The sequence below is a fragment of the Ornithorhynchus anatinus genome, chromosome X5, assembly GCF_004115215.2.
Source record: "Ornithorhynchus anatinus isolate Pmale09 chromosome X5, mOrnAna1.pri.v4, whole genome shotgun sequence".
Lineage (NCBI taxonomy): Eukaryota > Metazoa > Chordata > Mammalia > Monotremata > Ornithorhynchidae > Ornithorhynchus > Ornithorhynchus anatinus.
The window spans coordinates 6,477,537-6,499,538 of NC_041753.1; the positions used below are offsets into that span (position 1 = coordinate 6,477,537).

The following is a 22,002-nucleotide window of genomic DNA, read 5'->3' on the forward strand; positions in this document are numbered from 1 at the left end:
CACCTCCTAGGCTCGATCCCTAGCCACCCTAGATCTCTCTCTGGGATCCATTTTCTAGGCTGTTACCTCTTTTTGGCCGTGAAATGTCTGCCCAATTCTTTTGTCTTGTCAGCTCCCAAGCGCTTAGTCCAGTGCTCTGCACGGAGTACGTGCTCAATAAATACCACTGATGGATTGTTCCATTTCTCGACAGCTCTCGCTTTGTCTCTTTCCCTGCCTCCACCTCTGTGACTGACTGATTTGGGGTTTCAGGCTGGCAGTCTCTCTCCCTCGGTGTGTGTCTAGTGGATAAAGCATGGGCCTGGAAGTCAGAAGGTCATGGGTTCTAATCTCAGCTCTGCCACTTGACTGCTGCCTGACCTTGGACAAGTCACTTCACTTCTCCTTGCCTCAGTTACCCCATCTGACAAAAGGGGATTAAGACTGGGAATCCCACGTGGGACAACCTGATTGCCTTGTATCTCCCCCAGCGCTTAGAACAATGCTTGGCACATAGTAAGGGCTTAACAAATACCGTCACTATTCTTCTCTGTGCCTCAGTTCCCTCATCTGTAAAATGGGGATGGAGATTGTGAGCCCCACGTGGGACAGGGACTGGGTCTGACCCGAAGAGCTTGTATCCACCCCAGCGCTTAGTACAGTGCCCGGAACACGGTAAGGGCTTAACAAGTACCACTTCTGTCTCCATGTCTCTGGAAGGCAGTCCTGTTCCCTTTTTATAGTCCTCCCTCCATCAAGTTGTCCCCATGTTGGCTTCCTGGAGCTAAGCTTCGCCTGTCTCCCGAGCCCAGGCCTCTCCCCTCCCCATCCCAGGGGCTCTGACTGGTACAGGTGAGTCACCCGCAGGCCGAGGCCTGCCCGGCTTCTGGGATGCTGAGCCCTCTGTTGTTCATCTGCTCTGGAGCGGCTGTGGATGCTTGGTTTACATCTCTCCAGGAGCGGGAAGGGGCCGAGCAGAGAGCATTGAATAACCGGTGGTGAGGAGTGGAAGCCCTCTCGATCCCCTAAACCCCAGCACCTGAGAAGCGGTGTGGTCTAGTGGATAGAGCCCTGGGACTGGGTGTCGGAAGGAACTGGGTTCTAATTTCGGCTTCCCGTTCGTCTGCTGGGTGACCACGGGTGAGTCATTTCACTTCACGCCGAAATTCCCTGTCTGTAAAATGGGGATTAAGCCTGGGAACTCCATGTGGGACACGGACTGTGTCCGACCTGATTAACCTGTAGATCTACCCAACCGTGGACATATTAAGCCTTTAAATACCATTAAAAAAATGAAACAACCCTGTAGAAGGATGTTTGAGGGGCCTGGGGGAGAGGAGGACCAGAGTCTAGCAGGATGGGACAACCTCACCTTCCTGATACGGGACGGGGGTGCCAGGGGTGGGGAGATTTCTGGCAGTCAGGGAAGAGAGACAGAGACAAAGGGCAAATGATCCTTTAGATTTTTTTGCGGGGGGTGGTCAAATCCCAGAATCCTGTAGAGCCCTGTAGCAATCCGAGTCCCCTTATTCTCCAGGATTGATTGATCAGGTGCTGAAGAATCCTTTGAGGGTGGACACTCAGTCATCCCAGAATCCTTCAGGGCTGAACACTCTGCCTCTCCCAGAATCCTTCAGGCCTGGACACTTCTGCCCTCCCTGAATCCTTCAGGACTGGACACTCTACCCTCCCAGAAACCCAGGAGGCTGGACACCCTGACATGATAGAACCCTTTCTGCGAGCACGCTCTGATGTCACAGAATCTTTGGGGTACAAATGTTCTGTTTCACACTATCCTCACGGGACTAGATATTTTAATTCTCCAGGAAAGGGCCAGCAGATATCCCTGGTCTATGGGACATGTATTCCTTCAAAGATCTGTCGGAAAGGGAAGCACAATTGCCCCATGCTTAATTGACAAGGGCCTCACCCCTCCAGAGTTACACCGTGAAGAATCACAGGGTGAAGCTCAATTGCTGTCAAGAGCCTGTATTTGCAAAATGGAAGTCTGCCAATCTCACCGGAGACCTCTCTGAGGCCATTTGGTCTGCTGAAGACCACAGTTTCACCTGAGGCGGGGCTACCTGACATTCCAGAACATTTGAGGTCAGACGCTTCGATGATCCGGCAATCCGAGGGGCCAGAATTCCTTGAAATTAGCCCGCTGATGATCCAGGATCCTCTGGGAAGGAACGCTGTGATGCTCAAGTGTCCCTTTGGGTTAGGTGATGCCATCCCAGGATTCTCTGAGGTTGGATGCTCTTCTGGTCCAGGATCCTTTAGGATCAGTTGTGGGGCCTTCCCAGAACCCTCTGGGTCTAGACAATTCTGTGTCCCAGACTCCTCCGGGGCCAAACTCTCCGAGTCCCAGAATGCCCTGTAGACAGCGTTGGACGAGAGAGCCCATGCGCTCTGCTTCATGGAGGTGGCCGTTGGGGCCACGCTTTTCTCCGTCAGCTTCTCCGGTGGGGGTGTGGTGTGGGATTTGTATCTGAGGGGATTTCCTTTTCCCTAAGGAAGAGAGGGAGTGGGTTAACAGAAAAAGGAGGGATGGGGTTTGGGGGGAAATGCAGGTAGGAGGGCAGGGAGAAACAGGAAGCAGCTTGGCTTAGTGGATAGCGGAGTCAGAAGGACCTGGGCTCTGATCCTGGCTCTGCCTCCTGTCTGCTGGGTGACCTTGGGTGGGTCACTTCATTTCTCTGGGCCTCGGTTCCCTCATCCGGAAAATGGGGATGAAGACCGTGAGCCCTATGTGGGACAGGGACCGTTTCCAACCTGATTATCTCGTATCTACCCCAGTGCGAATGGCGCCTGATGTCGCAGATGAAGAGATGGCTCAGGACGGGCGAGCCTGCAGCTAGAGGAGGAGAGGGAGGTACCTGGTGGGGGACTCGAGGAGGGGAATCCCCCTCATTTGCCTAGCTGCCCCGGCCGAGCCTTCTCCAGCTTCCTGCGTCGTTCCTCGGGAATCTCGTGGAGGCTGATTCCATGGTTACTGGCCCTGGAGGTGGGGCCGAGGAGGGAGCGGTGAGGAAGCCCTAGGGAGGGGTACCAGGTGGGCCCCCCTCCCACGACGAGAGGCCCGGGGTCCCCCTCCCACAGATTCCCGGCCCCTCCCTTACCCGGGCAGCAGGTCGGGGGGTGTGGGAATGGGCTTGGTGAACCCTTCCCGCCCCACCAGCCAGTACGTGTCCTCGATGCCCTTCCCCTGGGGGAGACAGAGGAGTCAGTGGGGGACAGATGGGCCAGGGCCGGGCTGAGGAAGTGAGGGAGGCTTAGACCGCTGGTGGGGGGTTGAAGCGTGCTGTCGCCGAGACAGGCAGAGCTGCTCAACGTGAAGCAAGGCGAAGGGCCCGGCCGGGGCAGGAGATAGGGAGGGGAACGGGGAGTGGCAAGTGGGGGAACTGGGCCAGGTGGAAGGGAACGGGGGAGCCAGGGTTGCGGCAGAGGGGAACGGGAGAACCGGGGGAGTGTAGTGGAGGGGAGCGGAGGAGGCAGGGGTGTGGTGGAGGAGGAAGAAGGAGCCGGGCCAGGTGGAGGGGAACAGGAGAGCTGAGTGGCACCTTGAGTTCCGTCTTGCCACGCACGTCCACCTTATAGCCCTCAGGAAGCCCCCGCAGGATCCGCACCGTGCTTACGTTCACGTGGATGCGGTACGCTGAGGGAAAAGAGTGAGCCACGGGGCGGGGGGGGGGGGGAAGAAGGGCATCTCCCCACCCCCAAACCAGCACAGACCTCCCCCCGCCTGCCCTGCTTTTGACCCAGGAGAGAAGAGAAACCCACCTCACCTCCCCCAACCCACCAGAGACATCCCGCTTCCCCACTTCCAGCCGCCCCAGCCCCGAAACCTCCCTGACCTTGGCCTCCAACCTTCCCCACCCTACCAGTGCCCACCCTACCAGTGCCCTGCCCCTGCCCTTCCCTACCCCCGGCCCCACACTCACGCAGCCCCGTGGACTCCATGCGTGAGGCCGTGTTGACCGTGTCCCCAAAGAGGCAGTAGCGGGGCATGGTGAGGCCCACCACACCCGCCACACATGGGCCTGAGATAGACAGACGGATGACTGAAGGACTGGCATCAGACCCAGGCAGGAGATGGGGGTGGGGGGCGGGGGGGGGGAAGGAAGCCCCTGAGGGACATGGTTCTGAAGTGCCATGGAGGCTGCTCGAGTGTAGGAAAGCTCAGATGGTGATGGGGCAGCTGGGGGTGCAGAACTGAGGGGATTCTGGGGCTGCTGGGGTTCACAGGTGGTTCTGGGAGGCCATGGGTGACGATGGGCAGATGGTGGGGGCTCTGGGGAGCACTGTGGGATTGCTGGTGGTCCCCGGGATGTGCTGGGGGGAGCTCTGGGCAGGTACTAGGGTTTCTGGGACAGTACTGGGGGGATCCTGAGGGGGTGGGGGGCACCAGGAGGAGGTGGGGGTGACGCAGGGGGGTGCTGGGGGGCAGTGAGGGATGCTGGGGGATAGAGGTGGTGCAGGGGAACTCTGGGGGCGCTGAGGGCTGCTGAGGGATGGGGTGCTGGGGGCAGAGCAGGGGATGCTGGGGGTGCTGAGAAATGCAGGTAGTGCCGGGGGTGCTGGTGATCGTGAGGGATGCTGGTGCTGCGGGGGGTCCCGGGGATGGAGCAGGGGGACGTTGGGGGTGCCGAGGGTGCCGAGGATGGAGAGGGGTGCGCCGAGTACCCGAATGGAGGCCGATGCGGATGCGGACGGGCACCTCGGGCATGTGGCGCATGCGGAAGGAGCCTACGGAGCTGAGGATGTCCAGGGACATGTTGGCGATCTCACCCGCGTGCCGCTGCCCGTTCCGCTTGGGCAGCCCCGACGCCACCATGTACGCGTCCCCGATGGTCTCTACCTGTGGCGGGGGTGGAGGTGGGGGGCACCATCACAGCGGCCGGAGCCCCGCCCCGCCCCCACCGGCCCCGGCCCCCGCCTCCACTCCCGCACCTTGTACACGTCGTGGGAGCCGATGATGGCGTCGAAGAGGGTGTACAGGTCGTTGAGGAGGTCCACCACCTCGATGGGCTCGCTCATGGCCGAGATGGTGGTGAAGCCGACGATGTCGCTGAAATACAGGGTCACTTCCTCGAAGTACTCGGGCTCTACGGGGGTCCCCATCTTCAGAGCTTCTGCCACAGACCTGCCGGGGACAACGGGGGGAGAGGGTCAGCCAGGGAGGGGGGCGGGGGCCAGGGCTGGTGGCTAGCGCGCTCCCCGGTGAGTTTTAGGACTGGAGGAGCTGCCAGGGGGACTCCGGGGCCCCGCAGGGTGACCCTACTCATTGTGGACCTCTCCGGGCCTCAGTTTCCTCTTCTTTAAAATGGGAATAAGACTTCCTCCCCCCCCGACAAATAAGATCAATCAGGGCCTTGGTTGGGGCAAGCACCGAGTCCCCTTGGGTTGTCTCATTTGAGGTCCGGGGCATGCCACTCCATAAGTGCTCAGTCAGCTCTCTTTTTTTTTTTTGTGGTACTTGTTAAGCGCTTACGAGCGGCCAGGCACTATACTGAGCACTGAGGTAGATCCAAGCTCAGTAGGGACACTGTCCCCGTCCCAGATGGGGCTCAAAGTCTTCATCTCCATTTTACAGATGAGGAAACTGAGGAGTGCAATAACTTGCCCAAGGTCACACAGCAGACAAGTGGCAGAGCTGGGACCCAGGTCTTTCTGACTCCCGGGCCTCCAGGCCGTGCGACTTGTCCATATAGTAGCTCGAGTCCGTCCCCCCATCGCGCTCCCCCCTGCTCTCTCTCATCCTCGTTTCCCCAAGGTCTTCTCTGAGCCCCCCGACTCCTCCACTCTCCATTCCCACCGGGGCTGTGGAGGTGTCCTGCTGTCCCCTGGGCGGCCCCCGACCCCCGGCTCACGGCGGGAGCATCTGGGTGAGCAGCTGGTCGGTCTTCTGCTTCTCCAGCTCGAGCTCCTCGGTGCGTTCGCGGATGAGGTCCTCCAGGTTGCTGGAATACTGCTCCAACATGCGCAGCATCGAGTCGATGATGTTCGTCTTGCGACCCTTGTTGATGGTCTTGAACTGGGGGGCGGTGGGAGGGACGGGGACCGGGAGGGGCGAGGATAGAATAGGGTTAAACCGGGTGGGCCGGGGTAGGCCGGGGCTGGAGCCGTGGAGGTAGAACGGGATGGTGCGGGGATGGAGGGGGAGGAGCGGAGGCCTCATCCCCCGTGGACGCCCCCCGCCCCGTCCCTGCCGGTGGGACCTGGGAGAAGATGGAGTCCATGTCGGGGCGTCGGTCCGGGTGCTCGCCCCAGCTCTGCCTCATGAGCTGGATGCACTCCACCGGGGCCTGGTCCAGCGACACCGACGGCCGGCACAGGGGCGGGGGGCCGCGCACCTTCTGTACGATCTCTGCGCCGGACGGAGAGACCCTTCAGCGAGCCCCCTCCCTTCAACCCTGTCCCGAGCTGTCTGCCCCCAGGGCCGAACCCTAGGCAGCAGCGTGGCTCAGTGGAAAGAGCACGGGCTTGGGAGTAGAAGGTCATGGGTTCGAATCCCGGCTCTGCCACTTGTCAGCTGGGTAACTGTGGGCAAGTCACTTCACTTCTCTGGGCCTCAGTTACCTCATCTTTCAAATGGGGATGAAGACTAGGAGCCTCACGTGGGACAACCTGATTACCCTGTATCTCCCCCAGCGCTCAGAACAGTGCTCTGCACATAGTAAGCGCTTAACAAATACCAACATTATTATTATTAGGCGGGGAGAGGGGACTAGCACCAGCCCCCCGGCAGCTCTTACGTCCGTCTCCTCCTTCTCCGCTGCCCCTCCCTGCGATACCATTAATCCTAGCCTCAGTTTCCCCTGCTAGCCTGGAAGCTCGACGTGGAGCGGGATGGCGCCTACCAACTCTTGCCTCCTACTTTCCCCAGCGCTTAATACAGTGCTCCGTGCCCAGTAAGCACTGTCAGCACCACTGATGACGATGCGCCTGGCCCGGTCCTGGGGTGACCTCCGGGAGTGACTGGGGGGGGATGGGGGGGACACTCCCGGGGGACTCAAGCGTGGGATCGGGGGTGCGGGATCGGGGTGTGGGGGGGGTCGGGATCTGGAAAATGGGGATGGAGCATCGGGATCGGGTGTGAGGGATGGGGGGAGAGGCAGGGTGTCGGGATGGGGGTGTGGGATCGGAGGGCAGAGTGGCAAGAGCACGGGTGTGGGAGCTGGAGGACGTGGGTTCTAATCCTGGCTCCACCACGTCTGCTATGTGATCTTGGGCAAGTCACTTGAGCTCTCTGTGCCTCCGTTCCCTCATCTGTAAAATGGGGATTAAGCCTGGGAGCCCCATGTGGGACAGGGATTTAGAACAGTGACTAGACAGAGATTAGAGAAGCAGCATGGCTCAGTGGAAAGAACCCGGGCTTGGGAGTCAGAGGGCGTGGGTTCGAATGCCGGCTCTGCCACTTGTCAGCAGGGTGACTCTGAGCAAGTCACTTCACTTCTCTGTGCCTCAGTTACCTCACCTGTAAAACGGGGATGAAAACTGTGAGCCTCATGTGGGACAACCTGTATCTCCCCCAGCGCTTAGAACAGTGCTCTGCATATAGTAAACGCTTAACAAATACCATAATTATTATTGTGAGGATTGGGTCCTTCCTGATTACCTTGTATCTTCCCTAGTGCTTAGAACAGTGCTTGGCACTTTGTTAGCGCTCAGCAAAACCCATCATTTTTCCTCTAGCCTGTAAGCTGGTAGCGGGCAGGGAATAATGTTGGTATTTGTTAAGCGCTTACAATGTGCAGAGCACCGTTCTGAGCGCTGGGGTAGATACAGGGTAATCAGGTTGTCCCATGTGGGGCTCCCAGTCTTCATCCCCATTTTCCAGATAAGGGAACTGAGGCCCAGAGAAGTGACTTGTCCACAGTCACCCAGCTGCCAAGCGGCAGAGACGGAATTCGAACCTCTGCGTCCCAAGGCCGGGCTCTTTCTGTCGTCTCTCCCCAGCGCTCAGTCCAGTGCTCTGCACACGGTAAGCGTTCAAGAAATCCGACCGAAGGAAGGAAGGAAGGAAAGGAGGGTGGCGGGGGTACCGTGGGGCTCCAGGTGGAGCATGGCATAGGGCTCGCTGCGACAGACGACCTCTTGCATGATGATGGCCAGGCTGAACACGTCCCCGGCGCGGGAGCCGCGACGCTCCAGCTCTTCGTCCCGCAGCAGCTCCGGGGCCGTCCACAGCCGGTCTGGGACGGGGTGACAGCAAGGGACAGGGGGTGCGGGGGGTCGCCGGGCCCGACCCCTCCTTTGCCCCCCGCCCCCGGCTCCCCCTGCCCTCTCCTTCCCCAGCTCGCCCCCTGCCTCCGTACCCTGTGCGCTGGGTGGGCCTCGGGCCGCTCGCTGGGCCTCATCCAGCCGTGTCTGGCCGTGGTCGGTGACCTTGAGCACGAAGCGCCCGTCCACCACGCAGTTCCGAGACTTGAGCCGCCCGTGGACCAGGTCGCGGTGGTGGAGGTATTTCATCCCCTGCCAAGGGCACCGGTCGGCCACCGAGCCCCGGGGAGGGACCCCTCAATTGCGGGCGAGGGGAGGACCCCTACCCTGGAGGCTCCTCGTGGGCCGAGATCATGCCCACAAGGCGTGAGAAGAGAAGCAGCGTGGCTCGGTGGAAAGAGCCCGGGCTTGGGAGTCAGAGGTGAGGGGTTCGAATCCCGGCTCTGCCACTTGCCAGATGGGTAACTGTGGGCAAGTCACTAAACCTCTCTGGACCTCAGTTCCCTCATCTGGAAAATGGGATTAAGACTGGGAGCCTCACGTGGGACAACCTGATGACCCTGTATCTCCCCCAGCGCTTAGGACAGTGCTCTGCACATAGTAAGCGCTTAACAAATACCAATATTATTATGCCCACTCCCCTACGGGAGTCTCCCAAGCGCTTAATACCAAGAGCGCTCAATACATACCGCCATCTGAGTGACTGCGAAGGGACAGCAAGGCAGGAGAGCAGTCATACTTTATAACAATAATAATAATAATACTGGTATTTGTTAATCGCTTACTGCGCTGGGGGAGATACAGGGTAATCAGGTTGTCCCACATGAGGCTCCCGGTCTTCATCCCCATTTTCCAGATGAGGGAACTGAGGCCCGGAGAAGTGAAGTGACTTGTCCACAGTCACACAGCTGACAAGGGGCAGAGTCGGGATTCAAACCCATGACCTCTGACTCCCGGGCTCTTTCCATTGAGACATGCTGCTTTATTACTAGCTTAGTGAGCGTACAGCACTGTACTAAACATCGGGAGAGGTGGGAATTAAACCCCATCCCTGTCCCTCACTGGGGCTCACCATCTGAGAATCTAAAAGGGCTATGAGATGGAAGCCACCTTTCCCTCTGCTCCTTCCCCTATCCCTTCCCCTCCCCCCAGCACTGTGCTCATTTGTATATGTTTTTATTACCCTATTTATTTTGTTAATGAGGTGTACATCCCCTTGATTCTATTTATCGTGGTTATGTTGTCTTGTTTTTGTCTGTCTCCCCCGATTAGGCTGTGAGCCCGTCACTGGGCAGGAATTGTCTCTATCTGTTGCGGAATTGTCCATTTCAAGCGCTTAGTACAGTGCTCTGCACATAGTAAGCGCTCAATAAATACTATTGAATGAATAAATGAATGAAAAAGAGGAAGGGAGAGGGAGCACTGACGGAAGGCAGAGCCAAGGGGACAGTTTGGGGAGAGGATCGGGCACCCTCCGTGGGGGCTGGGGGGGGGGAGACATTGACCTCGTGGCTTTATGTGCTCGACTCCCTGCCTCACTCATTCCCTGTCTCCAGGAATACCACCGGCCGACCCACCGACTGTTGTTGTTTTTTCCATGTTTGTTTTTTTTTACAGTATTGGTTAAACACTTACTATGTACTAGGCACTGTTCTAAGTGCTGGGGTAGATACAAGCTGATCAGGTTGGACACAGGCCCTGTCCCACATGGGGCTCAGAGTCTTAATCCCCATTTTATAGGAGAAGGAACTGAGGCCCGGAGAAGTGAGGTGACTCGCCCGAGATCTCCCAGCAGACAAATGGCAGATCCGGGATTAGAACCCAGGTCCTTCTGACTCCCAGGCCCTAGCTGTGTCTACTAGGACACGCTGCTAAGCGCTTATGAGGTACCAGGCACTGTGCTAAGCGCTGGGGTAGATACGAGATCATCAAACTGGACACGGTCCGTGTCCCACATGACCTGCCAAGAGCTTCGTCCCGCAGCAGCTCCGGGGCCGTCCACAGCCGGTCTGGGGGGTGGCGAGAGCACCGGACGGGGGGTGCGGGTGGACGCCGGGCCCGACCCCTCCTCCCCCCACCACCAAAGTAGGGGTTCTCTGGCCATGAAGCTCTTCGGGCCTCTCTCAAACCCCAACCTGCAGGGTGGGAGTGGGCTCTCCCCCACTCCCCCTGCTCCCTCTTTATTTCAGACTCAAAATGAAAACTCTGGGTAGCCAGGAAGGGGTGAAGGGATGAGGGAGGTGTGGGTATTTGGGGTGGGGGGATGAAGCCGATGGGCTGCGCCCCCTTCCGTCCCCTACCTTGATGAGGTCGAGCAGCAGCGAAGACTTGAACATCCAGTCGAGCTTCATGTCGCGGTTGTGGATGAGGTCCCGCAGGCTGCCTCGGGAGCAGTGCTCCATCACGGCCGCCAGCACCCCAGTCTCGTGGAACAGACCCACGTACAGGGTCACGTTCTCATGCCGCAGGTCCCGGAGCTGAGTGGGGGAGAGGGGAGAAGAAGGCGGGGAGAGGATGTCACTGAACTCCCCCCGCCCCAGAGTGCAAGCACCTTGAGGGCAAGGGGCTTGCTTCTATTTGTAATAATAATCATAATGATGATATCTGTTAAGTGCTTACTATGTGCCAGGCACTGTCCTAAGCACCGGGGTGGATATAAGCAAATTGGGTTGGACACAGTCCCTGTCCCACGTGGGGCTCACAATCTCCATCCCCATTTTACAGATGAGGTAACTGCGGCCCTGAGAAGTTAAGTGACTTGTCCAAGGTCACACAGCAGACAAGTGGCGGAGCAGGGATTAGAACCCATGACCTTCTGACTCCCAGGCCCGGGCTCTATCCACTAGGCCACGCTGCCTCTCCCGCAAGCGCTCCGCAGTTGTTTTTCAATGGTATTGTTAATGATGATGATGACGATGGTATTTTTTAAGCACTTACTATGTACCAGGCATTGTACTACACGCTGGGGTAGGCACGAGTTAATCAGGTTGGACCCAGTCCACGTCCCATGTGGGCCTCCCAGTTTTAATCCCTTCTTCTGACTCTCAAACCCGGCTCTACCCTCTAGACCATGCTGCTTCTCAGTCGGCGCCTAATAAATACCACTGATGGATCCAGAGGCAGGGAGGCGGAGAGGCAAGGAGAGAGGTGGGGGGTGTGGAGGGAAAATAATAACTGGTATTTGTTAAGCATTTAGTATGCAGCAAATGCTGCGCTAAGGAAATAGAAGATTATGCGATTGGGACAATCCCTGTTCCACAGTTACAAGAGAGTCGGAGTCTACAGTGGGGCCGAGGTCAAGCAGGCATTTCCTCCCCATTTTACAGTCAAAGAGGCTGAGAAGTGAAGTGACTTGACCAAGATCATACAGCAGGCGAGTGGAGTAGCTGGGATTTGAACCCAAGTGCCCTGATGCCCTGATCGGGCTCCTTCCACTAGGCCACTTGACTTGTCCAGAAGGGAGAAGGGAGGTCGGAAAGAAAAAAGGGGAAGAGAGATGGGAGGAAGATGGAGAGATGAAGGAGGAGGAACTGTGGGAAAATAAAGAGGCAATCGGGGGTGAGGCACGGGAGGAAGAGGGCGGCCAGGAGGGGTGTGGGCTTGAGGGGTAGGGGACACGGAAGAGGAAGGGAAAGGATGCCTTAAACGTTGAGCCAGCTTGGCCCTGGGGGAACCAGGGAGGCCGGGACAGAGACAGACAGAGAGAGGGTGTGTTTGGGGGGAGAGGGACGGGTGGCAAGTGGTGTCAGCTGGGTTGCAGGCAGAAAAGACCCTGCCCCAGGTCTCTGAAGCCGGGGGCGGATGAGGTGGTAGTAAGAATCGTACTTATTCAGTGTCTAATGTACACGGAGCACTGGGAGCCAGGGCGGGGTTTTGTGACATGAGAACAGGCCTGATGTCGGAGGGTAAATGCCAGACTCTCACCCGAGAGGGAGCAGCCAGGGTCCCCCCCCCAACCAGCACCCACCACCCAGTGCCTTCCCCCGTGACCCCCCAGGCCCCCTCCTCACCTTGCTGAAGGCCGTCTTGGTGGAGGGCCTGATCTCCGCGTGCTCCCCCGGGAACTTCTTCAACCACACCCAATCTCCCTGCAGGGCCAAGGGGAGAGGGGGCTCGCCTGGCCACCCCCGTCCCCCTCGACTCCGGGTGGCATGGGCAGCCAGCCCCCCACCACTCCCCCAAAGGAGAAAAACACCTAACGGTCCTGGGGGTGAGATCAGACTGGGACCCCTCCTCCCCAATCCCATCGCACCGCCAGCCGGGGGGCTTGCCTGCCCAGTCTGGGCCTCGGGGCCACTGTCCCGGGCACTGGAGCCCCCCAGGCATGGCCAGGACCTCGCCAATCCCTCCCCAAACACCAGGCTGTCTCCCGGCCCTGAGTCCTGCGGGCAGAGTGCCGTGACAGTGGGAGAGAGGGAGAGGAGGGGGACGGGACAGAGAGGGGAGAGGGAGAGGGGAGAAAAGAGAGGAAGGTAAGAAGGAGTGGGGGAAGAAGGGACGAGAAGGAGATGGGGGAAGAGGAGAAGGAAAGAAGGAAGACGGAGGAGAGGGGAAGAAGGGGAAGAAGAAAGGGGAAAGAGAGTGGAAGGTAAAGAGGGAAAGAAGGGGGAGAGGAAATGGGAAGAAGGAAAGAAGAAGGGGAAAAGGAAAGAGGGAAGAAAGTGGAAGGTAAAGAGGGGAAGATGGGGGAGAGGAAAGGGGAGAAGGAAAGAAGGGGAAAAGGAGCAATAAGGTGAATGGAGAGATAAGCTAAAAGGAGAGTTGAGGAGAAGAGGGGTGGTAAGAAGGAGAGGAGGGGAAAAGGAAAGAAGGGGAAAAGGAGAGAGGAAGAGAGGGGAATGGGGCCATAAGAGAGAAAGGAGAGTTGAGAAGAGAGAGGAAGTGCGGAGAGAAGGGAAGCCAGGGGAGAGTCTCCTGCAGGCCCCCTCGCCCCCAGCACACACACAAAGACACCCCCCCCCACCTCGAAGACGGCCACGCTGCTGTTGTCGACTCCGGGCGTCTGCGCACCGCGAAGGCTGCGCATCTCCGACACGCTGCTGCGGCCCATCAGACTGGAACGGCTGCCCTCCATCACCTGCCCGGCCGAAGGCCGGAGGGGTGGGAGTCGGGGGGAATCTGTGAGAGAGGGGGCGGCTCCCCGCCGGGGTCTGGCTCACAGCCCCCAACCTCCACCCCCACCCTCTTTATCTCAGTCCCTTCTTCTGCTCTTCTGAGGACGTGTATATGTTAATCTCACTGATCTTATTCGGATTCCTCTTTGCGAACGATCATACTGAACCGGTGTAGCTGTTGAACAGTCAGCGCTCACTATGTGCTAAGCGCTGGGGTGGATATGAGGTTATGAGATCAGACACAGCCCCTGCCCTGGATGGGACTCTGCCTCTCTCAGCCCCATTTTTGTCTTGCCTTATGCCATCGAGTTGTTTCCGACCCATAGCGACGCCATAGACACGTCTCTCCTAGAACGCCCCGCTCTCCATCTGCAATCATTCTGGTAGTGGATCCATAGAGTTTTCTTGGTAAAAACGAGGAAACTGAGGCCCAAAGACGCAAGCTCGTCTTCTAGACTGTACATTCCTTGTGGACAGGGAACGACTCTTCTCTTCAAGCATCTCCCCCATGCTTAGAAAAGTGTTCTTCACCCAGTAAGCGCCCAAATAAATAGGACCGATTGATATGCGTGTTTGAGATATTTATGTGACTCTGTGGTTTGCAGGTGTAGTGACTTACCCGAGGTCACACGGCAGGCTGGTGGCGGGGACTCAGAGCAGGGTCTCCTGACAACCAATCCCCGTTCCTTCCGCTAAACCCAGCTAAAATATCTTTATGCCTGTCTTCCTCTAATTAAGAGTGTCAGAGCCTTGTGAATAAACAAAAGGTCTCATCCTAAAGGCTCAATCGCTTAGGATGGCACATATGTGACAAGGATCATGGCCCACCTGATTAACTTGTCTCTCCACCCTAGTGCTTAGTACAGTGCTTGGCACATTTTTTTAAATGGTATTTGTTAAGCGCTTACTATGTGCCAGTGGGGCTGATACAAGGCAGCGGGGTTGGACACAGTCCATGTCCCACGTGGGGCTCACAGTGGGAATCCCCTTTTTACAGATGAGGTAACTGAGGAACAGAGAAGTGACGTGACTCGGGAGTAAGCGCTCCACAAATGTGATTATTGTTTCACTCAATGGATGCTCATTTTCACTCAGTGGGAAGTCGCATGAGGTAATGGATAAAGCATGGGAGTCAGAAGGTCAGGAGTTCTAATCCTGACTCCGCCACTTGTCTGCTGTGTGACCTTGGTCAAGTCACTTCATTTCTCCGAGCCTCAGTTCCCTCTTCTGGAAAATGGGGATTGACACTGTGAGCCCCCCATGGGACAGGGACTGCGTCCAACCCAATTTGCTTGTATCCACCCCAGCTCTTAGTACAGTGCCCGGCACACAGTTAGGGCTTAACAAATATCATCATTATTATTATTAGGGTGGGGATGGGGAGATGGGGCAAAGGACAGCAGGGGAGAGGAAGGGATGCCCTCCACCCCCTGCCCCCCAACCTTGCAGCTGCTTTGTATGTTGACAAAGGTGAGGTCCTCTGTGGTCAGCACGATCTTGTTGGGCCCTCGCATCATCTGAGCATGGAGGAGACGGCGCCTGGGGGCGTGGAGCCAGAAGGGGACCCCCATTAGGACATCCTCCCCCTCCTGCTGACCTCCATTAGGACTACTGATTGTGTGCCTACTCTCGGCGGGCACTATACTAGGTGCTGGGAAGACAGGTTCTGTCTGGGTAAGTCACTTGTCCCCCAGAGTATCCCTTATTGAAGCCCACCCTGTAGCCCTGGGCGAGTCGGGACCCCCTCCCCTGCTCTTTCCCCAGCACCTCCTCCCTCTGTTTCCCCCTTCCCCAACCTCGCCGCACCTCCAAGAGCTCCTTCCCTAAATGAAGTGTTGATAGGATCTGAGGGACGCCCTCCCCGCCCCCACAACACATTCCCCATTCAAGGTGGAGGACAGCCTCCCCTCCCCTCTATTTGGGGAGACACCTTCCCTCCAGGTCTGGGATAGACTAGGCTCTGCAGTCCCCCAACCCTGATGCTTACCCCCTACACACAAACACACACACCCAGTGCTTAGAACAGTGCTAGACACATAGTAAGCGCTTCACAGATGCCAATATTATGATACACCCCCGGCTGGGGGCTCACCGGATGTGAAAGAACAGCACGGCAGCTAGGAGTCCGACCCCTGTCACCACCAGGAGGATGAGGAGGAGCACGCTGGTCTCCACCCCTGAGGCAGAGAGGAAGGAAGAGGAAGGGGGTGGCACGGAGGAGCAGACCCAGGGATGAGGGTGGCACGGGGGAGCAGACCCAAAGAAAGTCTGGGTGGGTGGGAGGTGCCCGGGGCCGGGATGGATAGAGAAGCAGCGTGGCTCAGGGGAAAGAGCCCGGGCTGGGGAGTCAGAGGTCATGGGTTCAAACCCCGGCTAGGCCACTTGTCAGCTGTGTGACTTTGAGCAAGTCTATTCACTTCTCTGGGCCTCAGCTACCTCATCTGTAAAATGGGGATGAAGACTGTGAGCCCCTCGTGGGACAACCTAATAATAATAATAATGTTGGTATTTGTTAAGCGCTTACTATGTGCAGCGCACTGTTCTAAGCGCTGGGGTAGACACAGGGAAATCAGGTTGTCCCACGTGAGGCTCACAGTCTTCATCCCCATTTTACAGATGAGGGAACTGAGGCACAGAGAAGTTAAATGTCTTGCCCACAGTCACACAGCTGACAAGTGGCAGAGCTGGGATTCAAACTCATGACCTCTGACTCCAAAGCCCCTGCTCTTTCCACTGAGCCACGTTGCTTCTCAGCGTGATCACCTTGTATCCTCCCCAGCGCGTAGAACAGTGCTTTACACATAATAAGCGCTTAACAAATGCCAACATTATTATTATTATTCTACCAAGACAGGCAATAGGAGATGGGGAGTCTGGGGCCTTGGAGAACTGGGGCGGCTCAACCCTGGGGCAGAGGGAAGGAGCGGAATCGATCAGTCGACTGTATTCGATTGCGATCGCGATTGTAACCATCAGGGAGGTAGCGAAAACATCTGTATATATTCTTCTCATTTGTATATATTTTTCTCATTTGTATATATTTTTATTACTCTATTTATTTTGTTAATGAGATGTACATCCCCTTGATTCTATTTATTGCTATTATTTTTGCCTGTCTCCCCTGATTAGACTGTAAGCCCGTCAATGGGCAGGGACTGTCTCTAGCTGTTGCCGATTTGTACATTCCAAGCGCTTAGTACAGTGCTCTGCACATAGTAAGCGCTCAATAAATACTAATGAATGAATGACTGAATGAATCTGCTAGAGGGACAAGATGAAGGCTAAGACCAGTGGAGAGGGAGGGATGAGGTGACCAACCAAGAGAGGTGATGGAGAGGTGTCAGCTGTGGGAAGGAAGGTGGAAGAGAGCAGTGGGTAGAGAGCTAGGAACCAGGGAAGAGCTGGGACCAATTGGCAGCCTGGAAGGGAGAACGCTTAGTACAGTGCCTGGCACATAGTAAGCGCTTAAGACACATCATCATTATTATTATTATTATTATTTTATAGAGGGGGGGGCGAGATGGCTGGAAGAAGCTCGATAACGAATCATAATAGTAATAATAATAATGTTGGTTTTTGTTAAGCGCTTACTATGTGCAAAGCGCTTTTCTAAGCACTGGGGGAGATACAGGGTAATCAGGTTGTGCCACATGAGGCTCACAGTTAATCCCCATTTTACAGATGAGGTAACTGAGGCACAGAGAAGTGAAATGGCTTGCCCACAGTCACACAGCTGACAAGTGGCAGAGCCGGAATTCGAACCCCTGACCTCTGACTCCCAAGCCCGGGTTCTTTCCACTGAGCCACGCTGCTTCTCATCTAGACCGTAAGCTCGTTGTGGGCAGGGAATGGATCGGTTTAATGTTGCATCAGACTCTCCCAAGCGTTTAGTTCAGTGCTTCGCACACAGTAAGCACTCAATAGATACGATTGAATGAATCCTAGGGGAGGAGAACAGGGTGCCGGGAGAAGGGAGGAGCCCGGTTTGGGGGGCGGGGGGCTAGGGTGAGGCCTGAAGAGAAGGCAGCGGGAAGAAGGGGGAGTTGGGGAGCGGGCCTCACCTCCTGCGCATATGACCTTGGGGTCGAACCAGCAGGCGGGGTCGGTGCCGGGCCCGGTGGGGCCGGGGAAGTGAATGGCCCGTCCGGCGGGGCCCAGGAGGCCGGTGGCGATGTCCAAGGTGTAGGTGGGGTGCAAGTCAGCCCCGACCCCGTCCGTGTCCAGGAGCACGTAGGCGGGCTCCGTGCCGCCACAGAAGGCCAGGGGAGGCCGTGCTGGGGCGTGCCTGGCCACGCTGGCCCCCGTCACCCATCGGCCTCCCTGGCGGGAGGCCCCCGCCACAGCCCCGGCCAGCAGATAGACGGCGTCATAAATGGTGCCGAAGAGCGGGGACACCTGGGCGGGGGAGGACCAGATCAGTTCCCCTCAGTCGACATTCCCCTTGCTCTGTCTCCTCTAGGCCAAAAGCTAACCTTCTCACTGGACCTCCCTCTCATCTACCTTGCCCACGTCCCATCTCTGGCCTCAAATCCGACGGACAATGATTCTCCTCGCCTTCCAAGCCTTATTGAAGGCCCATCTCGTCCAAGAGGTCTTCTCTGACTAAGCCCCCCTTTCCTCTTCTCCCTGTCCCTTCTGCGATGTCCCGACTTGCTCCCCCCGTCCCGGCTCCACAGCACTTCCATCCACCTCCATCATTTATTTATTTATATTATGTCTGTCTCCCTGCCTAGACTGTAAACTCGTTGTGGGCAGGGAATGTGCCCGTTTATTGTTATATTGTACTCTCCCAAGTGCTTAGAACAGTGCTCTGCACACTGTAATTACTTCGATTGAAGTAATGAAGTAAGCTCTTTACGGGCAGTGAACGGGTCTGCTGATTCCGCTGTACTGTCCTCTCCCAAGCGCTTAGTCCAGTGCTCTGCACATAGTAAGCACTCAATAAATACCATTGATTGATTGATTCCCTTTGGAGAGAAATTCACCCCTTCCCCAACTGTGTTCAATCTGATTAGCTTGGATAATAATAATAATGTTGATATTTGTTAAGCGCTTACTATGTGCCAAGCACCGTTCTAAGCGCTGGGGTAGATACAATAATAATGTTGGTATTTGTTAAGCGCTTACTATGTGCAGAGCACTGTTCTAAGCGCTGGGGTAGACACAGGGGAATCAAGTTGTCCCATGTGGGGCTCACAGTCTTAATCCCCATTTTACAGATGAGGTAACAGGCACAGAGAAGTTAATGACTTTCCCACAGTCACACAGCTGACACGTGGCACAGACGGGATTCAAACCCATGACCCCTGACTCCAAAGCCCGTGCTCTTTCCACTGAGCCACGCTGCTTCTCTACAAGGTAATCAGGTTGTCCCACGTAGGGCTCACGGTCTTCACCCCCATTTTACCGATGAGGGAACTGCTTCTCCACCAGCACTCTGTGCAGTGTTTGGCACACAGTAAGCGCTTAAAGACCGTTAAACAAAAATCAAGGTGCCAATTTGGGCCGGGGGAGGGGGGCAACATTGGTGATGGTGGCCGGATCAGCTGCTCTGACCAATGTGGCAGAGCCTTCCAGGCCACAGATGGGAGCTTCTGGGGCGGGAGGAAAAAAACCCACATCATCTACCTGCACTGGAAGTTCTCACCCAGCGGCCGTCGGCCCGGTGGATCTGCTCACCGCCTCCACCACCCACAGTCGCCCAGTTTGGACGAATGTTTGGACCAGAATGTGTCGGTGGACAGTGGTGGGGCATAAACATCAAAGCTAGGGCAGGTGCAGCAGGACACCCCCCTGACTCCAGCTCATTCACCCCCTCCTTTCCCCTCCCCTGCCACTGTTTTGGAGAAGAAAACTGCTTTGGAGAAGCAGTGGAAAGAGCACGGGTTTAGGAGTCAGAGGTCATGCGTTCTAATCCCGGCTCTGCCACCTGTCAGCTGTGTGACTTTGGGCGAGTCGCTTAACTTCTCGGTGCCTCAGTTACCTCATCTCTAAAATGGGGATGAAGACTGTGAGCCTCAGGTGGGTCAGCCTGATTACCCTGTATCTACTCCAGGGCCCTAGAACAGTGCTCGGCACATAGTAAGCGCTTAACAAATACCAACATTATTATTATTATTTTGTTTTAACTGTTAAGTGTTTACTATGTGCCAGGCCAGACAATGTTGCTAAGTGCAGGGGTAGATACAAGGTAATCAGGCTGGAATAAAAAGTAATCAGGTTGCGGGATTCAACCCTGAGATTTCTGGCCACCTTACTCCCCTGCACTGGGATCCCCGTGTGGGCCAGGGACAGTGTCTGATTGGCTCATACTGCACCTCCCCCAGCACTTAGCACAGTACTCAGCACATAGTAAGTGCTAAAATACCCCCGTTATTACTATTAACTCCGGCATCCCTCCAACTTCTCCTCCCACCCCCTCTCGTCCCCCTTCGTCAATCGGTGGTACTTATCGAGCGCTTCCGTTGGGCCGAGCCCCGGACTATGTCCTCTAGCCCAGGAATCCCCCCACCGGGGGTCACACCTGGCTGGGATCCAGGTCTCGGGGCAGCTCGTGGCGGGCCACGGCCCGTCGGAGAGCCTCGGGGACGGACCGGTCCGGGGGGCAGCGGAGGGTGAGGGTGAGGACGGCGTCGTGCGCCCGGCGCAGGCGGGAGCTGTTAGCCAGGACGGCCGCGGGCCCGGGGGGCAGTGCGAAGTGCAGCGTGTCGAAGGGCAGGAAGACCAGCGAGCCGTCGGCCAGGCCCAGCTCCTCCGCTGCCTCCAGCAGCAGCCGCTGCTCCTCCCCGCCCAGCAGAAGCGAGTGCATCACCATGATCACCGCTGGGCGCGCGGACCCCCGGACGGGGCCGGACGGAGGTGGGAAGGGGCCAGAGAGGACGGGATCGGGGCCGAAGGAAGGAGAGATGGAGGGCGAGGGGCGGTCAAAGAGTGGGACGCTGCTCCTCCTGCTCCGGCAATTCCAGATCCCACTCCTGCTCTCCGCCCCGGCTTCCGATCTCCCGGTCCACCTTCCCCCCAGCTCTCTGGTCCTCTCCGCCCCAGCTCTGCCCTTCCGGGCCCACCTCGGCCTAGCGCCCGCTCACCCTGCCCCACCCCGGGTTCCCCTCAGCGCTTAGAATGGTGCTTGGCACATAGTAAGCGCTTAAACACCATCATTATCACTGCCCACCGTGGCTCTTCCGACCCTGCCCCATCCCTGTCCCCCCGGGTCCTCCCTGCCTCGACTTCTCCACCCTCGGCTCTCCCAACCCGACTCTCCCGAGCCCAATCCCCAGCTGCTCCCCACAAGGCGCTCCTACCTCGGACGGCGGGTCCGTCCAGGACCCTCCGCAGGGTGGCTCGGGCCCCTGGGTAGTCGGCTTCCACGGCGGCTACCAGAGCGACGGGCAGGCCCCGCGCCCGCAGGGCCCCCGCCAGCTCACGTCCGGCCTCCACCCACAGGTCCTGAGGGGCGGTGAGGATGGCCACGCGGGCCCAGCGGAAGACCCGCAGGAGGGCGTAAAGGGCGGAGGCGGCCGTGGGGAGGACCGGAGCCAGCGTCGGACCCCCGGCCGCACCCGGGCAGCCCCAGGGGAAGAGCGGCTTGTCCTCCAGCTGGGCCACGAGGGCTGCGGGCCGGCAGGCGGCCGGGTTGACGGGTCCCACCAGGCCCGAGACCCGGCTCAGGGCGGAGGCCGCGGCCTCCAGGGCCCGGGCCGTGCGGCAGGGCTCGGGCAGGACCGCGTAGTCGAATCGGTAGCCGGCCGAGAGCGCGGGGTCGCGGTTGATGCGGGCCACGGCCAGACGGGCGGCCAGTTCGGGCCGGGCCCGCCCGAAGATGGGGTCGCAGGCCCAGGGCCCCAGCACGCCCACCGTGAAGGTGGCCGTGAGGGCAGGGACCAGGCGGGAGAGGAGCAGGGGCAGGAGAAAGGCCCGAGGGGTAGGGGCACCCCGCCGGGCCCGGAGGGAGAAACCTGGCATGCTGGGGGGCGGGGAGGACAGGGCAGAGGGGTCAGAGGGAGGGGCGGGGAAGGGTGGGATGCGGCGAGCAGGGGACACCTGGAGGGAGAGAGGGACAGACCATGAGAGGGAAAGAGTGAGGAAGTTGGTGGAGACATAGGGAGAGGAGGGGGAGGGCAGAAGGGCAGGAGAGGAGACGGGCAGAGTGAGAAAGAGGGAAAAGAGACAGGGAGGAGCAAGGGGGAAGCAGAAGGGACAAGGGTCGGGGGGGCTCCCTCTTCCCTCCCCTCGTTCCCCCCCTAATCCCTGGCTGCAGTTAAGGCCGGATTAACCCTTTGTCCCTAGCAAGGCCAATCCTTCAGGTGGGCCTGGGTTCTCTCTGTTTGCACCTCTGCCTGGGATGTGGGAGATCTGAGGGGGTTTGTCGGGGAGGGAGAGAAAGGAGGCACCGGGGCCTGGGCAGGGAAGGAGATGAGGAGGAAGGGATGACGAAGGGTTAGAAAGACTGGGTGGAGTAGGTGGGGTGGGATAAAAGGAGAAGGAATAAGAGCAGGGAAGGGGGGAGAAGGGTCACGATCTGGAACACGACAGTGAGGCCTACTGGAAAGAACCGGGCCCAGGAGTCAGGGGACTTGGATTCTAATCCCAGCTCCCTCACTTGCCTGCTGCGTGACCTTTTCCTCTGCTCCTTCTCCCCTCCCCAATGCCCCACCTCCCTCCCTCTGCTCTACCCCCCTCCCCT

At 57.9% G+C, this 22,002-nt stretch overlaps 1 protein-coding gene across 1 annotated transcript in view; it reads right to left on the reverse strand.

The window, feature by feature from the left end:
- Positions 1-2,870: 2,870 nt before the first annotated feature.
- The window catches only part of LOC100091155 (retinal guanylyl cyclase 1), a 35,795-nt gene continuing 16,663 nt past the window's right edge, over positions 2,871-22,002 (reverse strand). Inside the window, exons 14-31 of the mRNA XM_039910904.1 lie at positions 20,621-21,240; positions 19,843-20,141; positions 17,381-17,714; positions 15,412-15,496; positions 14,762-14,858; positions 13,169-13,282; positions 12,216-12,293; positions 10,506-10,682; positions 8,301-8,457; positions 8,028-8,177; positions 6,201-6,349; positions 5,853-6,016; positions 4,933-5,125; positions 4,666-4,840; positions 3,924-4,022; positions 3,543-3,637; positions 3,102-3,187; positions 2,871-2,980 (exon numbers count right to left, since the gene is read on the reverse strand). Of these exons, the coding sequence (XP_039766838.1) occupies positions 2,890-2,980; positions 3,102-3,187; positions 3,543-3,637; positions 3,924-4,022; positions 4,666-4,840; positions 4,933-5,125; positions 5,853-6,016; positions 6,201-6,349; positions 8,028-8,177; positions 8,301-8,457; positions 10,506-10,682; positions 12,216-12,293; positions 13,169-13,282; positions 14,762-14,858; positions 15,412-15,496; positions 17,381-17,714; positions 19,843-20,141; positions 20,621-21,240 (3,163 nt within the window). The 3' untranslated portion in view covers positions 2,871-2,889. The remainder of the gene's footprint in view (positions 2,981-3,101; positions 3,188-3,542; positions 3,638-3,923; positions 4,023-4,665; positions 4,841-4,932; positions 5,126-5,852; positions 6,017-6,200; positions 6,350-8,027; positions 8,178-8,300; positions 8,458-10,505; positions 10,683-12,215; positions 12,294-13,168; positions 13,283-14,761; positions 14,859-15,411; positions 15,497-17,380; positions 17,715-19,842; positions 20,142-20,620; positions 21,241-22,002) is intronic.